General features: G+C 44.8%; 1 protein-coding gene across 1 annotated transcript in view; it reads right to left on the bottom strand.

Moving 5' to 3' along the window:
* The window catches only part of caskin1 (CASK interacting protein 1), a 651,886-nt gene that overhangs the window by 47,904 nt on the left and 580,956 nt on the right, over positions 1–23,026 (bottom strand). The window contains exons 14-16 of the mRNA XM_041206678.1: positions 19,969–20,053; positions 16,635–16,732; positions 641–751 (exon numbers count right to left, since the gene is read on the bottom strand). Coding sequence (XP_041062612.1) covers positions 641–751; positions 16,635–16,732; positions 19,969–20,053 — 294 coding nt within the window. The remainder of the gene's footprint in view (positions 1–640; positions 752–16,634; positions 16,733–19,968; positions 20,054–23,026) is intronic.

Genomic DNA, 23,026 nt, shown 5'->3' with positions numbered 1-23,026 from the left:
AGGAACTGGAAGAATTCAACTGTCATGATTTACATGCAGGCAGCAGATGGCTGCCTATCAGTATGAGTTACTGAGTCAGGAAAGGTGGCTGAAGGGAAGACAATTGGGCGTAAAACTGCAGAATTACACAGCAGTGTTATGTGAGTCAGGCTTCGTGACAAAAGCCTGCTAACAATCTTTGTGACAGCCACTGCCAGTCCTCAATAAGAGAAAACCTGTAAATGAAATTAGATAAATGAATTCATGCCAGGAGTCAGATCTTGATTTTAACATATTAAGTAGACATTGAAGGGAGCCCGCAGTTTCCCTTAAAAACTGTTCTGAGTGAATAATCAAGAGCAATTTTTAACTCGTGCAGTTTCAAATGATGTGCAACGGAACATGAATGCAAAGACTAGTACTTCTACTCCATCGGGATTTAGCGCACAAATCTTGGTGTGCGGTATCAGCATACAAACCGTTATTGAGTGTGCATGAAATTGTTTTGCCTGGCATTTTAATCAATTTGTCACTGCTAAGGTAGCAGACAAAGCAATTTCGTTCAAACACGTGATGCATTCGGAGGCCAATAGCGTACGGAGAGACTTTGCTCACCAGCTCCTCTTTCACCGCTATACCCTCCTGTCGTTTGTAGACTTACCTCGGGGGTCATGCGGCTGATGGTTGGAATGTCATAGCCAGCATTGATAAAGTTAGCAGCATACTGCTGGAGTTGGAATTCACTGAGCCAGTTAAAAACTGTCTCTGGGCTCTGGATAAAGGATGACAAAAAAAAAAAATGGAACGTGAAAAGCAGGTTAGAATTCAGTGGTCAAAATCTAACCTTAAGACATCGCTTCCTCCAGAAATCTGTTTACACTGGAGGTAGTCAAGCCCATTACAATAATGCTGAAGCATGTTAAAGGGACTATGTCATATTGTAGCAAGAAAGTGTGAGGCATAAAACTCTACAGAGCCAACTGAATGGAGGAATGGGTTGACATGATGGCAGCCATACTTTACAATCTGGAGCAACCATTACATCTTTGAAACTGCTCAGGACATGATGATAACAATTGGTTAAGGATTCCATTCTCTCCTGGTGTTCCCTGGTCTCTAAATTTGTGGAGTTTCTGTCAAGGAAGAGTTTTTCTGCAAGTTGACACAGATCTTTCAAGTCCTCTGGCTAACTCCAGTTGCTATGGGTGGTGCAAGGCCACACCAAATGTAATAGGTTAAGGGAGTGCAACTGTTGACACTCTGGGACCAAAAATAACCAAGTTCCCATGGCAACAAAACAAAGCTGGCATTATTGTCTGGATTTAGAGTCTGTAACTATCTCTGATCAGTAAACTAGAGTAATTAGAAGCGCAGAGAACTGGTTAGTTGTTCCCCAGCCTCCATCCACCTCCTATCCCCGCCCGCCAAACCCCGCCAGGCAAAATTAAAAAGATCCTTGTGCTCTCAGATTATCATAGGATTATTCCCTTAGGCTACTGAACCTTTCATCTGCATTTTGCCATCTAAAGTGAAAACAAAGCATGAAAATTAGGAAGCCACTCAGAGATATTTTATGAAACTACAGTGTTTACACAGAAAGGAGATTAGTAGAAATGGGGTTGCGGGATCAAGACATTGGGTCTCATTGATGAGATGGACTTGGAGGAACTATGAGTAAGGAGGAAAATGAGAGAGAATGCCTGCTGTTTAGGGCTATAGTGGGAAAGGGGGCCGGTAGGTGGATTTGGCTTAGGAGGCAGTAGAAGAGGAAGCAACAGAGGCAGGTTATGAATGGGTCCCCATCCTGATGTTGAAGAATGCTGCTGAGCGTCTCCCACTTGTTGCTGGAGGTGAGAATGACATGCAGGGGGAGAGAGGTTTAGGAGATGGTGTATTTGTTCATAGTTTATATTCATGCCCATCACAATGCGGATGATTGAAATAAGAGCTTCTCTTGGTAAAGGCACTGCTAATGTAGAACCTATTCAGAAAGCTCAGGAAAATCCCGCGCTCAATCGCTGATCTTATCTGATTGTAGCTGAGAAGCCCTGGTGGGGATGCTAAGAAGGGCTTCAATGTCCCTAGGCTGGGGAGAGGCAGATCAGAGAGGACGGCTCCTAGTGACGATGCAATGTAATATATACATGTGTGGACTTTGAGTAGCCATAGCAGTAATGCCAACATTGCAAGCAGTCCTGTTGCTCAGTAAGTAAAAACTCTGGCAATTGGAACTGAGTCACACCGACTAGGAAGGCCCCTTGCTTTGCTGAATTAGTTGACCTTAGTTATAAAAGCAGTAAGTCCCAGTGTCCATATTTACAATGGAAACTACCTATTAAATGTCATCTAAAAACAGAAAATGCTGGAAAAACTCAGCAGGTCTGGCAGCATCTGTGGCGAGAGAAACAGAGTTAATGTTTTGAGTCTGTATAACTCTTCTTCAGAACTCCTGACCCAGAATTGGATACAACTCCAACCGAGGCCTAACCAATGATTTGGAAGGCTATAAAAGCCATCGGGAAAATACAGTGCGGATTTCCTGGGCTCTATTCACAGGAGCTGAAAAGATGGAGGAATGATTCCCGAGAAGTCTTCAGGCTATTAAATGTCATTCCTGAATTACAAGCTGCAATGCCCCCAATGGCAGGAGGCTGTAATTACAGTACAGTTTTCACTCTAAACGTGCACAGTGGAATTTTCAATAGCAATATCAAAATTGGGACACAATGTATGACTCTAACATTGGGATTAAGCAACTGCTCAATTATCCTCCCTCCTCTCTAACTCCACTTCTCCTTAAGCATATTCTTGGTCTGGATGTGAGTCAATGCAAAATGATGCAAATGACACTTAATAAAATTACAAGGGTAGGATTGTTCAACATGCACCATTTAACATCATACAGGCAAAACCCATTGCAAAAAAAAACAAAAAGAAAAATTCACTCCTGGCAAATAAAAACGACAACTGGATGATACATACGTGTGTCTGTATTAAAAATGTCAGCATGATTTAAAAAAAAAATCTTTCTGAAGCAATTTATGAAAATGTACAACATGGACCTGGCAATTTGACAAACTGATTGTTCAGTAGAATATCAGTGGCCAATAAGAGTAGGCAGATTTGAGCAATCTTCTATTATTGCTGCTGTCATTTATTGAGAGAGGTGAACTGCACATTGCAAGAGAATACCATCATATTTGTCTGTTATACACATTAGCTGCTATAGTTAAAACTATCAAAGCAAATGTTAAATGTGGCATGGGTTTCAAATTCAGATGCTAGATCTTTTTTTAAAAAACAGAATTCAATGAAAATGTTTGTTTTTAAATCATTGACCTCAACACATGTTTCGCTTAAGTGTCACCTGAGGTCGTGGATTCAGCTCCCACTCCAGGGCCTTGAGCACCTAATCCCAGATTGGCACTGCTGCAGTGCTGAGGGAGTGCTTCACTGTCTTTCAAATGAGATGTTAAACTGAGGCCCCACCTGCCCTCTCAGGTGGGTGTAAATCATCTTACCCGACCATTTTGATGAACAGCAGGAAGTTCTCACAGTGTCTTGGCCAAGGTATATCCCTCACACGCCATCACTACAAACAGATTGCTTTTGTGGAATCTTGCTGTGTGTAGATCGGTTGCCACATTCCCTACATTTCAACAGTGACTATGCAATGACCTCTACCACCTCAAAGAACAAGGGAAGCAGACACATGAGAACACTACCATCTGCAAGACCCCTCCAAGCCACGCACCATCCTGACTTGGAACTATATCGCTGTTCCTTCACTGTCGCGGGATCAAAATCCTAGAACTCTCTTCCTAACAGCACTGTGGGTGTACCTACACCATACGGACTACAGCCGGTTCAAGAAGCCAGCTCACCACCACCTTCTCAAGGACAATTAGGGATGGGCAATAAATGCTGCCCTAGCCAGCGATGCCCACTTCCCGTGAAAGAATAAAAAGTACTTAATTGGCTATAAATGGCTTTAGGGCATCCTGAGGTTGAGAAAGGTGCTATATAAATGCAAGTCTCCTTACTATTTATGAGGTCTGGAATTCCAAGAGGGATACTAATCAATATTCGAGAGTCATGATTTCCCAGACTCTATCTAAATTTATGGGGAGAGAGTTAAATTATGCACTTGGTGTGGAGGAACCTTGTCTGCAGGATCCATTAGCTCTGCCCCGTCCTCTGCAAAAATTAAAGCAGTGCTATGGTACCAAGGAATCTGGGTGATGTCTGCCAAAGAGCTAGTTGGCTTTACTTATCAGAACTGCTTAACTTAAAGATAATCCATTCCCTGAGGGATTGATTGTTGTGCCTGCATCCTCAGGGGCTTTACTTTGAGTCACACATGCACGCAGTTGGGGAAAGTTTCTCTGATACCTTTAGAGGGTGTCGTGGAGGTAGAATTACTGGGGTACCTGGGAATTCTTCCAAATACATTCTGTCTGAGGGGGAAACAAGTGGAGATTTGCCCTCTCTACCCCCACGCCCACCTTACCAGGAAATGCCACTATCTATGTCCTTCCAAAAAAAGGCCCATTAGTCATTATTCTCAGTTTTCTGCTCTAATCAGCTACCTGTCCACACTGCCAAATGCCCTTTCATTCTGTCTGTCTTCAGCTTATCAACAAACCTTTTAGGTGGCAAATTCTGAACTGATTTTTTGCAAGTTGGCAAACATAACAACCACTCTATTCCCTTTATTGATATAATCAGACTGATAAAAACAGATTGTCCTACTATCTATTTTATGCGATATTTGTGGGAGCTTGCTGTGCACAAATTACCTGCTGTGTTTCTCACATTACAACAGGAACATCATTTTAAAAATGTACTCAGTTGGCTGTGAGGAGCTTTGTGACATCCTTAGATCTTGGAAGTTATGAAATGTAAGTGTTTTCTTTCTCATGTCCATGAAGATGTGCTTTATACCAAAAAAATGATTTCTAATCCATGAGCTGGAAACCTGAATTGAAATGGAAAAAACGCAGGCCAGAATTTTCCCTTTGGCGAGTTGGGGGCGGGGCCTGCTCTCCGACGGGAAAATGACGTGGGACGATGTCTGGAGGAACCTCCGATGTCATCCCGCCCCATTTAAATATTCAGGATGGCGGGCGAAATCAGCCCACTGACCTGTCAATGGCCAATCGAGGCCATTGACGGGATAATTAAGGCAATTAAAGACCCTGCCCGTCCAACCTTAAGGCTGGTGGACAAGCCAGGAGCCCCAGTGGGCTTCTGAAAAAACATGAAACCTCATCCACTGGTGGGATGAGGTTTTATGTCTGTTTTAAAAATCTTTAATAAAGTTTATGTAATATTTATTAACATGTCCCATCTCATGTGACATTGTCACATGAGGGGGACATGTTAATAATTTTTTTATTGTGCTATTTTTGATGTTTCTCAAACTGTCAGCGCTCTCCCTGAGACAGCACTTAGTCTCAGGGAGCAGTGCGCATGTGCGAAAGAGCGCAATTTGACAGTTGGGGAATACCTCCCCCCCCACTCCCACACAGGAAGCGCATAGTGCTTCCCGCTGGGCGGGCCTTAATTAGCCCGCCCACTCAAAATGGCGGTGGAGTTCAATTGCCTGCCCGCCGCCGAGCCAGTGGGGCCCGCCCACCCATCAAGGGCTAAATTCTGCCCACAGAGACTAAAGTCCCTTGAATTCACACCTAAGATGGCTAACTCCAATTTGCATTACTATACATTCCACATTCTAACTCATTGGAGTGGAGTTAGTCTATCTGCAAAATCCATAAAAGACACTTCAGCAGAGTAAGAAGGAATTACCTCTCCTGTCTCATTAGCAAGGCATCTATGGCAATCACCTGAGGTATTCAACTGTTGGAGATGGGCCATTTTTCTCCAACCCACCTGATAACTTTCAAGCCCTGTTTGCTGACTGTGATCGTCCAGGGATGCTCTTCTGCAGACAAATACTTTTTAAAGGAATTGTTACGAGGCAATGCCCCTTTATTTTGCAAATATGATTTTTCTACTTTCAACTGACTGGAAGTTTTGCAATTTGAACTAAGACAGAGCAAACTGCGTAAAAATGCAAGGCCACATTCCAAAGTGAAGGTGAGAAACTAACAAATCACCCTCAGGGGAGTGTGAAGAGAGAGCTATTTCCTATAATCCAGGTACCCATCGAATTGTAACGGTCTAAGGAAGAGACATTCAAAATGCAAAGTATTGGATATTGAAACATTGGCTGCCAAAGACAGACACACCTCGAACCTCTTATAAACACACAATGGATGAAGTATTTCAAGACAAGGCTGCCAGCCACTAGAGAGAGATTGCAAGTGACACAGGTGGTGTCAAGAAAGTCTTCAGCAGAGGAAACAAGCTGGGGGCTGTTCTCTCTCCCAATTTCTCTTTTCAAATACATGTGTCACCTGGTTCTACCCAACAAACCGAGATCTTGTAATAATTGCAACATCTTCTAAATCTAACCGCATCCAAGAGACTAGCGAACCTGAGCTGGCTGCAGCATTTTAAAATCTACACATCAAGGACAATCAAAAACACTTCACCATATATTATTTTACCTTTTTTATTGGACTCCAACTCTCTTCATTTCTGATACCCGTTTGTGTGTGTGTGTCTGTGTGTGTGTGTGTGTGTGTGTGGGACTGCATGAGGGCCAAATGCTTGATGTCGTGTTTTTAACATTTTTCTCGCATCTAATGGTTAATAAATTTGCTCGCTCTGTCTCAAGAAAACCTTGTTTGCTTGGCTCCTCATTGCCCACAGCTTAAATAGTTAATTATGTTCTGATTTGAAAAGGAAATTTAAACCTTTGTCGTGACCAAACGAGGCAGTTGACTAGATGGGAGCCAGTTTACCCCTTCTCACCTGGTCACGGCAGAATCCAAACCAATATTGCTATCTCCCGAAGAACAACCAACTCATTTGTCTACATCATTAAATCGGAAGCTTTGAGACCATCAAATCAAGCCTGAAGTTAGCTGAGTCACCAAGCTACAGACTGTATATTCTTACTTTTGTTATGGACTCTAATTTGGCCAACCTATCCCTTCCCACTCTGTGTTTGTGTGGATGTGAACTTTGAGTGAGTGCCTGTGTGTGACAGTCAGTGCGTATCTCATTATTTTACTTAAATTGGTTTAAGTATATTAAAGCTAACCTCTTTCTTTGTTAATCTCAAGAAAACCTGTTCTATTGGTTCTTTTATAATCATGGAGCATAAACAGTTAAGTATTCATTGAATTGGCAAGTATATTCCTTTCAAACCAAAAGACTTGTTGAGGCCAAATGAAGGGAGACAAAGAGGAAAGCCTTGCAACTCCTCCTCAAAGGTTGTAACATCATCACTGCCTGTTACTTGCTATATGGCACCTCATCATTAATTAGCCCACTGATTGGACACCACTTGTCACTCACACCCACATATACGTTAATCTTTAATTAACACATTGATTAGGGATTACCTGTCCCTCACTTCCAGATATCTGTGAATGACTAATTAGTCTATCAATTAATTATTGCCCTAACTCACTCCCAATTATCAGTGAATATCTAATTAAGCCGGCGATTAAGTACTGTCTCTCACTCACTTTCATATTAATCATAAATTAACCATTTTATTGATCACTTCATGTAACTGATTCCTAGATATCCCTAATCTCTAATTAATCAGTTGCTAGGTTATTGCCTGTAACCCTATTAATTTGCATATATGTTAATCCTCACTTCTATGAGAGTTTTCTATCAAGTCTGTTCAGCTCTGCCCGGTTCGGAGGTGCTTGGTTCTTCTGATCGAAGCTAAGGCCGAGATTCTCCCAGCGACTAGCACTATCGGACCCGCAGAGATTCAGCGCCACGGCCTCCACCTCGGAACTCGCCTGTATCTACAGCGCACTCATCCTGCACGACGACGAGGTCACCGTGACGGAAGACAAACTCAATGCCCTGATTAAGACGGCTGGTGTAACTATTGAGCCTTTCTGGCCTGGTCTGTTTGCCAAGGCATTGGCTAATATTGACATCAATAGTCTGATCTGCAATGTTGGTGCTGGTGGGGGTGCGCCAGCTAAGCAGCTGTTTCCACTGCTGCCCCTGTTGCTGCTGAAGAGAAAAAGGAAGAGAAGAAACAGGAGGAATCTGAAGAGTCTGATGATGACATGGGCTTTGGTCTCTTTGATTAAATGTACCATACAACATGATTTTTACAATTAAAAATATATAAAATGATATTTCACTCGGTCCCTTTGTGCTGTCATTTGCAGCAAAGGTTTGCCCAAGATTGTTTACAGAAGAAATCGTAAAATAAGCTACTTTTTTGAAAACAGCAGTTTGGCATTGAACAGCAATGGAGGGACAGGAATAGAAGCAAGGTTCTTGTCGTTCCCATGGCAACACACACATCCACAAGTTTATCTTTCAGAATTCATTTTGAAACAAGTCACAAGCAAAATAGAAGAGGAGGCCAGCGTGTGACACAGGTCAGTGACGATATTACACAGCAAGGGGCTGATTTTACAATCCAATGTCAAATCTCCACTCAATTATAATAGTGATGACAAACTGAGCAATAATCGAGCCTCATGTTCTGCCATTGCGTACGCCTAATGGCTTTAGAAATATCATGTTCTGCATATATTTACAACATAATGCTGGAAGACATTTGATGGTAGTGTAAGGGCTATTTATCAACTTTATTTGCACCTTCCTTCAAAGGAGATGTCAGTGGTTTAATAAGCAACTATTATTAAGCCATTGTGGAATTGGAAGCTGAAAATTACCCAAACGCAACAGCACAAACTTTACATCCCACCAAACCGATCAAAATGATGACTGGTGTTAATCTCTCCCTGGCTCTGATTGTTTCCTTTACTGATGGCCTGTTTATAATCTGCTCCGATGGGCTCCTATTGGTAATGTTGGCTTCAGCTCCTTCGAGTGTGAGGGCGGGTCAATAACCCTAAATGTTGGTTGGAATTTTCCAGGATGGGAACGTTGCTAAAATGGCAAGGGAAGGCCAAACAACTTCCCACCATCGTGTCTTTTTCCTAGCGGTGGGGAAGGTGACAGACTGACAATGAATAGAGTCATAGAGTTTTGCAGCACAGAACGAGGCCCTTCGGCCCATCGTGTCCGTGCCGGTCATCAAGCCCCTTTCTACTCTAATCCCATTTTCCAGCATTTGGCCCGTAGCTTGTATGCTATGGCGTTTCAAGTGTTCATCTAAATACTTCTCAAATGTTGTGAGGGTTTCTGCCTCTACTACCCTTTCAGGCAGTGAGTTCCAGATACCCCCTATCCTCTGGGTGATTTATTTTTCCTTAAATCCTCTCTAAAGTTCCTGCCTCTTACCTTAAATCTATGCCTCCTTGGTTATTGACCCCTCCACTAAGGGGAAAAGTTTCTTCCTATCTAGCCTATCTATGCCCCTCATAATTTTGTACACCTCAATCAGGTCCCCCCTTGGCCTTCTCTGTTCTAAGTAAAACAACCCCAGGCTATCTAGTCTCTCTTCATAGCTGAAATGCTCCAGCCCAGGCAACATCCTGGTGAATCTCCTCTGCAACCTCTCCAGTGCAATCACATCCTTCCTATAGTGTGGCAACCAAATCTGCACATAGTACTCCAGATGTAGCCTAACTAACATTTTAAACAGCTCTAACATAACCTCCCTGCTCAATGCCTATTCAATGCCTCAACTAATAAAGGCAAGTATCCCATTTGCCTTCTTAACCGCCTTATCTAGCTGTCCTGCTGCCATCAAGGATCTATAGACATGCATACCTCTGATCCTCTGTACTTCCTAAGGTCCTATCATTCATCTTGTTTTCCCATGCCTTGTTAGTCCTCCCAAAATGCATCACCTCACACTTTTCAGGATTAAATTCCATTTGTCACTGTTCTACCTATTTGGCCAGCTCGTCTACATCATCCTGTAGTCTAAGGCTTTCCTCCTCGCTATTTACCACACCACCAATTTTTGTGTCATCTGTGAACTTACTGAACATACCTCCTACATTCATGTCTAGATCATTAATGTACACCAAAAACAGCATGGGGTCTAGCACCGAAGTCTGTGGTACGCCAACGGACACAGGTTTCCAGTCACAAAAACAACCCTCTGCCTCCTACTGCTAAGCCAATTTTGGATCCAATTTGCCAAATGCCCTGAATTCTATGGGCTCTTACCTTCTTGACCAGTCTCTCATGCAAGACCTTGTCAAATGCCTTACTGATGTCCATGTAAACTACATCAACTGCACTATCCTGATCTACACACCTAATCACCTCTTCAAAAAATTCAATCAGATTTGTAAGCTATGATCAAATGGTCGCTTCCTGCTTGCGTAAGAATCTTGCCTAGCTGAGAGGGCCCCTCACCGCATGGTGAGACTACTGGGTGAAACCTGGTGACCACCCAGTGAGTTTCGGGGGTGGTGGGGGGGGTGCGGAATCCTCCTTTATGGGAACTCAGAGTCCACAGAGGGGCCCCCAGGCAGCCAAGGCCACAACAACACAGCTAGTGCACAGTGACCCTCATTGCTTCTCTGATCACCAGGACCTCTCTGCCTGGCTCCAGAGTTGCTCAATCCCACTGCCCTTTTCTTGAGGGTGCCCGGCCATTCAGTTATCCTTATCCTGGTGTTGCAGTCCCAGTAATGGCCACTGCTGGTGGTGGTGCTTTTAAGACCGCTGAGTTGCTGGCCCTCTGACCAGTCCAGCAGCTATTGGGGGCAGGCTCCTGTCCAGCAATACATCTCCTAGTGTCCTTCCATCAGTCAGAATGGGGTCACCTCCTGCTTTCAGCTTTGTGGGATGGGAGCCCTACCTTCTCTAGAAAATTCAGCCCATTAACTCTTTTTCTTTGTCCACAGATGCTGCCTGACCTGCTCAGTATTTCCCAAAACATTCCATTTTCATTTCAAATTTCAAGCACCCGCAGTATTTTGCTTTGACTCTACTGAAGGTGTCTTGCTTAGACAGAGCAGTAGAACTGAAAACAGTTGCATTCAACTGAGAACCAAACTGTAAGAGTGCAGGCACTTCCAAATTGCCATCACAATGCCAGGTTTCAGGCCCTTGAGCAGTCACAATGCTGGATCCATCACTGGCAGCATGGGGTTGACATGCCTTTCTGCGTCTTTTCCAAGGCTCCTGGGCTACAAGAGGCTGCCCTGCTTTGTCAGTGTTTCCTGTCTCCATTTCTGTCTTACTCCCTCCAACTCCTTGTTAGTACCTCAAGTCTTCACAGCCTGAGTCTTGTAGGTGTCATTAATCTCTTTCACTGCATCTCCAATTATTTCATGTCAATTTTACTTCAGACATTTATCCATATCCTGTTTCCCACTTAATCACTTTGCAGGTTATGTGCATGTGTGTATGTGCAAGTGCAGGTATTTGTGTAAATGGCTAGGCGTGTGCAGGTGGGCCTCAGCCTGTGTAGAGTTGAGTAGGTATGTTTGGGTATGCATGTAGGTGTGTGTGGAGATGGGTAGGGGTGTGCGTGTAGGTGTGTGCAGATGTGTGTGTAGATGAATGTGTTGATGGGTAGGTGCATGTGCAGGTACGGATGTAGGTGTGTGTAGTTTTGTGTGCAGGTGTGTGTGCAGGTGAGTATGTAGATGGGTAGGTGTGTGCACAAGTGTGCATGTAGGGGTGTGTGTGTGTGTGTGTGTGTGTGTGTGTGTGTGTGTGTGTGTGTGTGTAGGTGCCTAGGTGTACTTATAGTGGATAAGGCCAGGACTGGATGAGATGCTTCCAAGGATATTGAGGGAAGTGAAAGTGGAAATTGCAGAGGTGCTGGCCATAATTTTTCAGTCTTCCTTAGACTCAGGGGTGGTGCCCAATGGACCAGAGAATTATAAACGTTGTTCAAAAAAGGATGTAAAGGTAAGCCCAGCAACTACAAGCAAGTCAGTTTAACTTCAGTGGTGGGGAAACTTCTGGAAACAATTAATTTACCCATATGAGTCATATGGGTAAATCATCTCAGTTCAGGGCAATCATCTCAGTTCTAGGACATCACTGCAGGAGTTCCTCAGGGTAGTGTCCTAGGTCTTCAGCTGCTTCATCAATTAGCTTCCTTCCATCATAAGGTCAGAAATGGTGATGTTCGCTGATGATTGCACCAATGGTCAGCAATATTTGTGACATCTCAGATACTGAAGAAGTTCATCTCCAAATGTAGCAAGACCTGGACAATATCCGGGCTTGGGCTGACAAGTGGCAAGTAACATTTGTGCCATACAAGTGCCAGGCAATGATTATCTCCAACAAGAGAGAATCCAACTATTGCTCCTGACATTCAATGGCATCACTGAAAACCCCATTATCAACATCCTGGGGGTTACCATTGACCATAAACTGAACTGGACTAGCCATATAAATACTGTGGCTACAAGAGTGGGTCAGAGGCTACCAATCCTGCGTGAGTAACTCACCTCCTGACTTCCCAAGGCCTGTCCACCATCTAGAAGGGCTGGGTCAAAATCATGGAACTCCCTCCCTAACCTCACTGTGGGTGTACTTACACCACATGGACTGCAGCGGTTCAAGAAGGCGGCTCACCACCACCTTCTCAAGGGCAATTAGGGATGGGCCCAGCCAGTGAAGCACGCAGCCTGCGAATTAATTAAAAACAAGTTCCAGGATTTTGACTCAGAAACAGTAAAGGAAGGGCAATATAGTTCCAAGTCAGGATGGTGTGTGGTTTAGAGGGGAATTTTCAGGCAGTGGTGTTCCCATGCATCTGCTGCCCTTGTCATTCTAGGTAGTGGAGTTCGCAAGTGGAAGGTGCTGTTGAAGGAGCCTTGGTGAGTTTCTGCAGTGCGTCTTGTCACTGCTGCCACTGTGCACCTTTGGTGGGGTCAGTGAATGTTGAAGATGGTGGTTGTGGTGCCAACTAAATGGGCTGCTTTGTCCTGGATAGTGTCAAGCTTGTCGAGTGTTGTTGGAGCTGCACACACCCAGGAAAGTGGAGAGTATTCTATCATACTCCTGACTTGTGCCTTGTAGGTGGTGGCTTTGAGGAGTCAGGAGGTGAGTTACTCATCACAGCATTCCCAACGTTCGACCTTCTCTTGTAGTCACGGTATTTATATGGCTGGTCCAATTCAATTTCTGATCAATTGTAACCCTCAGGATGTTGATAGTGGGGGATTCAGTGATAATAATGCCATTGAACGTCAAGGGGAGATGGTTGGATTCTCTCTTGTTGGAGATGCTTATTGCCTAACACTTGTGTGGTGTGAATGTTTCTTGCCACTTATCAGCCCAAGCCTGGATATTGTCCAGTCTTGCTGCATTTGGACACGGACTGATTCAGTATCTGAGGAGTCGTGAATGGTGCTGAACATTGTGCAATCATCAGTGAACATCCCCACTTCTGACCTTATGATGGAAGGAAGGTCATTGATGAAGCAGCTGAAGATGGTTGGGCCTAGGATACTACCCTGAGGAACTTCTGCAGTGATGTCCTGGGACTGAGATTGATTTCCAGTAACCACAACCATTTTCCTTTGTGTTAGGTATACTCCAACCAGAGGAGAGTTTTCCCCTGATTCCCATTGACTCCAGTTTTGCCAGGGCTCCTTGATGCCACATTCAATCAAATGCGGCCTTGATGTCAAGGGCGGTCACTCTCACCTCACCTCTTGAATTCAGCTCTTTTGTCCATGTTTGGACTAAGGCTGTAGTGAGGTCAGGAACTGAGTGGCCCTGGCAGAACCCAAACTGGGTGTCAATGGGCAGATTATTGTTGAGTAAGTGTTGTTTGATAATACTGCTGATGACACCTTCCATCGCTTTGCTGATGATTGAGAGTAGACTGATGGGGGCAGTAATTGGCTGGTTTGGATTTGTCCTGCTTTTTGTGGACAAAAATATACTAATGATATATATTAATCACATAGGCCTTGTTGTAGAGGGCACAATTTCAAAGTTTGCGGATGATGCAAAACATAGAAGCATTGTGAACTGTGAGGAGGATAGTATAGAATTTCAAAAGGACATAGACAAGTTGGTGGAATGGGCAGACAGGTGGCAAATGAAATTCAATGTGGAGGAATGTGAAGTGATGCATTATGGTCGGAAGAACACGGAGGGACAATATAAAATTAAGGGCAAAATTCTAAAGTGGGTGCAGGAGTAGAGGGACCCGGGTTTTTATTTGCATAAATCATTGAAAGTGGCAGGACAGATTGAGAGTGCAGTTAATAAAGCATACATCAGCCTAGGCTTTATTAATAAGGACATAGAGCATGAGAGCAAGAAAGTTATGTTGAACTTATATAAGACATTAGTTTGGCCTCAGCTTGCGTCATGTTCTAGGCACCGCACTTTAGGGTAGATGTGAAGACATTAGCGAGAGTACAGAAAAGATTCATGAGAATGGTTCTAGGGATGAGGAACTTCGGCTGTTAAGATAGATTGGAGAAGTTAGGACTCTTCCCCTTCCTTGGAGAAGAGGCGGATGAAAGGAGATTTGATAGAGGTATTTGAAACCATGAGTGGACTGGACAGAGTAGAGAGGGAGAAACTGTTCCCACTCGTGAAAGGATGAGAACGAGGGGGCACATATATAAAGTAATTGGTAAAAGAAGCAAAAGCGACATGAGGAAAAGCTTTTTCACACAGCGAGTGGTTAAGGCCAAGAATGCGCTGCCTGAGAGTGTGGTGCAGGAAGGTTTCAATCGAAACATTCAAAAGGGAATTAGACTATTATCTGAAAAATAAGAATGTGCAGGGGAGAAGGCAGGAGAATGGAACTAAGTGAATTGCCCATTTGGGGATCTGGTGTAGAGATGATGGGCCGAATGGCCTCCTTCAGTACTGCAAATTTGTAAGTGTATGCAGGTGTCTGTGTAGGTGTATCTGGAGGCGTATGTGCAGGTATGTGTGGAGGGATGTGAATGTGGGTGCATGTGCAGTTGTGTGTGTGTAGATGCATGTGGAGGTGTGTTTGTGTGCGTGTGTGTAGATGTTAGTGGATGGGTGTGTGTAGGTGAGTAGGTGTGTGTAGATTTGTGTGCAAGCTTGTGAAGGTGTGTGTGTGTGTAATGGGTGTATGTGTGTGTCTATGTGTGGAGGGGTGTGTGGAGAGGTGAATGTAGGTGAGTAGGTATGTGTGTAAATGTGTCTGTAGGGTGTGTGTATATGTGTGCGTGTGCATGTGCGTAGGGGTGAGTGTTCATGAGTAGGTGTGCGTGGAGGTGTGTGTGTAGGTGTGATTGCAGCTTTGTGTGTAGGTGTGTATATGTAGGTGTGCGTGGAACTGTGTCTAGGCAGGTGTGCAGTTGTGAGTGCAGATATGTGGCCAGGTGAGGATGACAGATTCCCTTCCCTTAAGAACATTAGTGAACTAGTTAAATGTTTACAAAATTCTGGCTGATTTCACTATCATTTTGCAGTACCAGATTTTACCAAATTTATTGAGCTGAATTTCACGACATGCCCTGTGGAATTTAAATTCACATCTGCTGGACTACTAATGAAGCAGCATATGCATTAGGCTAGCACATTCATATAAATGGGGCTAGAGGCAGCAGCTCCAGCCAAACCTGTTAATAGAGTGAAATCACCTCAGGAAGAATCAGGAAGAATACAAGAATCTGGCATCGATCAGCCTGAGATTGTTTGAGTGCAGCTTGTTCATTTTTAGTGAAACCAATTTCACAGGTAGGCTTCATAATATAAGTAAGCACATTAGTAAATGCAATCCCAGAGGGGAGACTGAGAGTTCGCTCTGACTACTGGAAAACAAGCGAAGGGTTCAAAAGTCAAGAAAACCTCTCAGCCTTCACAGCGAACTGGTTAGCAGCAAGTATAATGTATAATTGTATAATATAATCCCCTGAGCAGTGTTTGAACTGTTTGTTTTCTTGGCAAGACTTTGAGCATCATTGCTAAGGCAATCTGTCAGTCTGTGGCATCTCTCTGTAGCTGCGTCCATATGTCACACACAGGAATAAATGCCACTGGCAGATAAAGAAAGGAATATTATAACCCAGAATGGGTCAGTAGAAGGACTGAGAAGCAACTTTGATCTGTTTATTATCTCTGCTTCATTTCATAACTGGATAGCTCTTTCAAAGAGCCAGCACAGACATGATGGGCCGATGGGCCTCCTTCGGTCCTGTGTGATTCCACTGAGCAGTCGGCGTTGCGGGAGACTGGACGCATTCTTATTCAAGGTACAGTGGCAAAAAATTTGGACAATCGAAGGGTTAAAAGCATATTCTCAAAGGCGGCAATTACTAACTTCAAAACCTATACATCAGTCTCACAATGAAGTGAAATGTAATGTAAATTGGATTGGTCATGTCTGTCAGCTTGTTGAAAGGAACTTGAACAGATCCAAATCTTTACAAGAATAAATGATTACTCACCGCCTTCCAGCTCCACTCCCACCAGAGACTTAACTGTGCAGGACGAAAGGGAGAGAGAGAGAGAGAGAGAGAGAAAGACAGAGAGATGGAGAGGGAGAGAGAGAGAGCGAGAGAGAGAGAAAGATGCAGAGAGAGAGAGAGAGAACGAGATGGGGGGGGGAGGGGGAGGTGGGGAGAGAAAAACCTGACAGCTTTGAAACCTTGCAGCTTTACTGAGTGAGTCTCTATCACCAGTGTCCTGGCGCTCCCAGCCTCACTTACCTTCGTTTCTGACTGTGCCTCAGCCTTCTTCAGCTGTGGCTCGCTATACGGTTGCTCTGCCAATGGGCAGCTGGATCCGCTCTGGTGCCGGGCAGCTCCTGCGGCAAAGCAGAACAGATAGAAAGCATCAGATGGGCTGTATTAGCATTTCAGCCTTGTGCACACAACAGCTTTGAGCTAGAATTGCATGGAATTTACAGCAGGGGAACAGGCCATTGCACCCAAGTCGTACAGGGTGGTGTCTGAGCCTCCTCCCACTTGTCTTCACCTCATCCTATCAGCAAAGCCATCAATTCCTTTCCCACTCATGGCTCTCGTGCGGCTGTGCCACAATGTTCTGGGTTCAAGTCCATTCCAGGGCTTGAGCACAGAAATCTGGGCTGCCAATCCAATGTGGTGCTGAGGGAGTGCTGCACTGTTGGAGGGGCTGCCTTTTGGATGAGATGTTAAACTCATCCACCTCATTGCCTGCTTGGGCGGATTTAAAATATCCCTTGGCGCTATTTCGAAGAAGAGCAGGAGCGTTATCCTTGGTGTCCGAGTCAATGTTTATCCCTCAATCAACATCACAAAAAAGATTAAAAACAAAAAAACTGCGGATGCTGGAAATCCAAAACAAAAACAGAATTACCTGGAAAAACTCAGCAGGTCTGGCAGCATCGGTGGAGAAGAAAAGAGTTGACGTTTCGAGTCCTCATGACCCTTCTGTCGAAGAGTCATGAGGACTCGAAACGTCGACTCTTTTCTTCTCCGCCGATGCTGCCAGACCTGCTGAGTTTTTCCAGGTAATTCTGTTTTTGTTTCACAAAAAAGATTATTTGGTCATTATCACCTTGCTGGATGTGGGAGCTTCCCGTGTGTAAAGTGGCTGCCAAGTTCCCTGCATTACAATGGTGACTTCAATTTAAATGTAGTTTACAGGCTGTAAAGTGCTTTCAGCTGGCTGGTGGTCATGAAAAGCATTAGATAGTTGCAAGCCAGTCGTTTAAAAAAAATGATCTAACATTCCATTAATTCCAATAAATGCATTAAATGCTATTCGCCTCAAATACTCCGTGGCAATGAGTTCCACGTTCTCAAATAAGTTTTTCCTGAGCTCCCTATTGTATTTATTCCATGTATTTTGAGGTCTTGTGATGCAGGGTAGTCTCCCTGGCTCTGAGCCAGAGCTCTGGGTAAATCCTTGCAACACATGCAAATAGCAGGTGGTAAGAGCAAGGGAGATTCCTGATCAGCTATGTGAAGGGAAGAGTATTGTAGCCATTAACATCATTATCCATAGCTTCAGACTAGAACATGCATGTAAAGGTGAGTATTGCCACAACAACTTGGACCCCCTGAGTGATCTGTTACAAAGCACCTCTACCACCTTATACTTATCTCCCCTAGTTCTTGTCTCCGCTGTAAGTGGAAACATCCCCTCTACATCTATCCTATCAAACTCTTCCAGAATTTTAAAGGCCTCTATCAGATCACCTTTTAAGAGGAAAGAGCCCCAGCCTGTTCAACCTTACTTGATAGGTATATGCTCTCAGTCCTGGTATCATCCTTGTGAATCCTTTTTTTTGTACTTTCAGCAGTGCTTTTATATCAGCGCTTCCCAAACTGTGGGTCACGACCCCCCGGTAGGGTCGCTAGCTCCGAGACAGCATTGGCTGCTGTGGAGCTCGGGCTGAATGGTAACAGCTGCAAGGCCCCTTTAAACTCTTTTGTTTTTTTTCCTAACAATGCACGTGGTCGAAGGGACAAATCTTTAAGGACTAATTGCTGCTGCTGCAAAAAAATAAAAGCCTGTGAAAAGATAGGTGTTTTTTATTAAAGAAAATGCTGCTGTTTAAGCACTTTCTATCACAGCCAACCGAAATACACCCTGCCCCCACACCTCACCAGTCAGCAGACGAAGCCCATCCCCACCCCACTCAACAACTCTCGTACCTCCTCCCCCCCCCCCCCCCCCCCCCCAACACATTTTCACTCTGGAGTCACACGAAGTCTGGGGCATTAAAATAGGGTCACCACAAGAAAAGGTTTGGGAAGCACTGCCCTGTATCCTTTTCATATCACAGAGACTTGGAAGGGTGCTGAGTGCCCTAACTGTCCTCCACCTTCCTATGCAGCACATTCTAGCGAGGGGTGTCACTGATGAGGATTCCTCCAGTGGCTGGATTCAACCCTCTCCTTTCAAGATACCGAAATTCCCTGGAAATCCCGCAGCTCGGAAGGAATGGAGTTTCCACCAGGGCCACAAATTTGTGTGTGCGCCTGTGTGTCCAAAGTTAATGTTTGCCTTCTGGCGCCTCGTCCTGTTGGTCACGTTTGAGATGTGACTCCGCAGTCCCTTGAGTGATAAGTTATTTGAGCATCAGGGGATCACTCCTGTCTTTACCTTGTTTCCACTTGTATTGCGCACTTCCTAGCAGGAGTGACTGGAGCAGCCTGAGTAGTGGAAACCTTGACTGACTTACCCTCCCCCCATCACCCCCACCCTGACCAACACCCGCCCACCCCCCCAAACCCCCCCCTCACCTCCCACCTCCCACCACCTCCCATCCCACCCTTTCAACAAAGTTGGTTCACTCACTGACTGAGGAATATCTCGGTGCTGGGGAAATGTTAGATGTACTGCAATTGGCCTCAGAACACCTGTTCGTTGGTGGGGGTGGGGGGGGGGGGGGGGGGGGGGGGGGGGGGGGGGGGGGGGACGTGTAAAAAAAATCTGTCAGATGGAAAGTGTTGCCAGGTGACGCATGTTGTTCATGCAAGTGTCTCTCATTTTCAGATGTGGTAAAAAGGATAAAACTTGTTCATCTTAATAATCGGAATGGAATGTGATTTTTTGAGTTTATCTTTGCCAAGTTAATGTACATATTCCATCGTATCAAATCCCACATCAACTAGCCGAGGAAACTATCCCTATAAAGGGAGAGGAGGGATTGGCATCTGGTACCAAAAAAGTGAGACACCCTCAGCATGGACTAAAAATATTAATTATTAAAAATGATTGAAGTAAAGTATATTTGTGGCAAATTTCTTCTCCTTGTAATACACAACAAAACTCGTCGATACAGTACCTCATTATAAGTTGCTCAATAATATTACATTTCAGTACCAGTGTTCGTATTTAAATACTGACATTTATCCTTGAACCTAATTCTTAGACATGCAGTGTACACTCAGCCTCCTTTAATGAGGAGAATGGAGAACCCAGAGAATGCGACACAGATTGAAGTTGTTCATTCATTTCCCCCTTTGTATTCCTGTTGAAGGCACTTTTAATTGACCAGCTGGTCTCTTGCATCAATGAAAAGGCCCAAGCTCAATATTCAAGGCCTACCTGCAGGCTGCTCCGATTTGGCAACTCCTTCACCTCCTGTTGTCTCTGGAGCAGATCCCTTCTGGGTTAGCACTGTTTGTAGTAACTGCAGCATTAAAGAAAAGAAGGGGAAGAATGGTTAGAGGCTCATTTTGGGAGAACCTCCGACTGCGTCAGAAGTAATCGTTGGCATCTTAACAAAAATAAGCCTTTACAGGTTAAAGAGGCATGGTGCTGGCTAGATGTAGGAGGGAGAGAAGCTTCCCTTCAGAAACAGCTGCGGCTATCAGAGCTCAGGACTCCGGTACTTGTTCCCGTTCTGTCACAATATGTGTTAAAACAGCTCTCCTTCAATAGATTGGTTACTATTTAAGGGATAGCTGCAGGTTACACAGCACAAACGCAGCCTCGATACAGACAGCTCCTCGCGACTGATTTATCCCGATCTGCCTGTGAATCCTTTTTGTCTTTAAAGCCACATGTGCTGGCATTCTCTCAGGTGATGACATGTTTAGTCATCAACATCGGAAAGGGCGTGCAGGAAAATGGAAAAGCACCTGCCGACAAAAATATAATAACGCTCTGGATTACTTATTTTATCCCGGACTGGAGAATCACAAATGTTAAAGGAAATCGAGATGAGGCTCCACTGAGTGTTGCTACGGTTGCCCAATGGCATGGAACTGGACAAGCATCCCAGAGGCTGGGTGTTCAAATCTCATCATGGCAAGTTTTGACATTTAATCATTTGTAGGCAAAAACCCAAATAGGATCATGCTGTCAGATTGGAGTAAAAATCCATTTAGTTCACTCATGCCCTTCAGGGAAGAAAGCCTGCTGTCCTTAACCTGGTCTGATGTCCACGTGATTCCACTTCCATGCTATGAAGTCAAGGCTTAAAACCTATAGGACAGCTAGGGCTGTGCAATAAGTGCTGTATCGGGCTTTGATGAAACCACACCAGGAGCACTCTGTACCATTCTGGTCTCCGCACCTAAGGAAGGTTATACTTGCCTTAGAGGGGGTATGTCAAAGATTCACTAGCTTGATTCTTGGGACGAGACAGTTGTCCTATGAGGGGAGATTAAGTAGGGTGGGCCTGTACTGGGATTTAGGTGAATGAGAGGTGGTTTCATGGAAACATCTAAGATTCTGAGTGGGTTTGACCAGGTAAGATGCTGAGAGAGTCTAGAACAAGGCCAGGTGGGGGGGGGGGGGGGGGGGGGGGGGGGGGGTGTTCATAGTCTCAGGATTAGGGGACAGCGAATTAGGACTGAGATGAGGAAACATTTCTGCATGCAGAGGATTGTGAATCTTTGGAATACTCTTCCCCTGAGAGCTGTGGATGATCAGTCATTGAGTATATTCAAGGCTGAGAGTGGTAGATTTTTCGACTCTAAGGAAATGAAGGGATGTGGGATCGGGGCAGGAAAGCAGAGATGTGGTTGAATATCGGCTGGAAGGGCCAAATGGCCTACTTCAGCTCCTATTTCTTTTGTTCTTAGGTAATCAAAATGAGCAATTACTAGTTTGGGTATGTCGCAAGAACTAATGCGTTCGCATGAAATTTCTTTGTCCATTGCATAACTTTGTTAATTATTTTACATTGTTCTTTGTCACCTCTTTCCTATTATAATATAGGACTAATTGTCTGCTACTTATCCCTCCCTCCTGCTTCTTTTCTAAACGACGTGTTATTGCAACGCGGGTGTCACTGGCAAGGCTGTCATTTACTGCCTCTGCCTAGAAGATGGCAATGCGCCATATTCCTGAACTGCTGGTCACACTTTGATACAATTTTGCTGGGCCCTTCACAGTCAAACACATTGGTAAAGGGGTGGGGGGGGAGGCAGGAGTTACATATAGCAGGCTGGGCAAAGATAGGAGGTTTCCTTCCCTAAAGGACATTCATGGACCATTTCAGCTTCTGCGACAATCCAACAGTTCCATGGTCACCTATCGTGATATTGGCTTTTGACTTTTCAATTTTGTAAATGGATCTCAAAATTCCCAGGCTCTCCTGGTGGGATTGCCATTCCCATCCTTTTTCAAACCATATTTTTGGGACGTGAGCGTCGCCGGCATTTATTGCCCATCTCTAACTGCCCTCGGACGGAGTAGCTTGGCTTGGCCATTTCGGCAGGTAAACCACAAACTACCGTGGGTCAGGAGTCACATGGAGGCCAGACAGGGCAAGGATGGCAGATTTCTTCTCCCAAGGAAACCAGATGGGTTTTTGCGACAATCCTGTAGTTTCATGATTATTATTGATGAGACTTGCATTTTATTCCAGATCTTATTAATTGGATTTAAATTCCCTCAGCTGCGAGGGTGGGATTTGGACTCACGTTTCTGGAGCTTTGATTCAGGCCTCTATCTATGAGCCCAATAACATAATCGTGACATCTCATACCCCCAGGCTTAATCTTCCTGCGTTGGGAATGTTCACTTTGCCTCGGCAGCGCACGGTGAGGCGATGTGCAGCATCTGGCTGATAATATTGAGACAGTAGCTGTGAAATTTGGCTCCGAGGCACCACCGGTGCTGGTGGTGCTGCAGAATCTCAAAACTCAAAAGCTGCCGGCTGGAATGCTTCCTGACACATCAGGTGCTGCCACCCTGACTATAAGGGCACTAGGGTGGGCAGACAGTGCATGCGGAAGAGGCATGAAGAGTGTGTGGATCATGATGTCAAACAGCCTCTAATGCTGATTTGGCTCATGATTAGTCATTTTGGACCGTTAACGCCCTCTCTTAATAGGTCCCAGTTGAGCTCAGCCACATGAGGGCTGGCCCCCACCTCACCCCGCCCCCCCAAAACCCCACCCCCAACTAGTGTTGTTTAAAGGGCTGAGCATCCAACTTCCAGGTGAGTTACAGTACTTCTGTGTTTCTTTGCTGGTACCGAGTTGGTGAAAGCACTGTGTTCAATGTTACCGGAGGAGTTTTTGCACACTCTTTGGGTTTTCAGTGTTGCTGGGTCTTGATAAGGTCGGAGAAGTTGTTTGGCCTGTCAGGAGAAAGCCTACTTCAGTAACGGGGGCTATGGTCACAGTTCCCTCGGGCCCTGCAGCACCAC

The sequence above is a fragment of the Carcharodon carcharias genome, chromosome 15 (genome assembly GCF_017639515.1).
Source record: "Carcharodon carcharias isolate sCarCar2 chromosome 15, sCarCar2.pri, whole genome shotgun sequence".
Taxonomy (NCBI): Eukaryota; Metazoa; Chordata; class Chondrichthyes; order Lamniformes; family Lamnidae; genus Carcharodon; species Carcharodon carcharias.
Note: the sequence above shows the minus strand (reverse complement) of the source record. Positions and strands in the feature narration are given on the sequence as shown.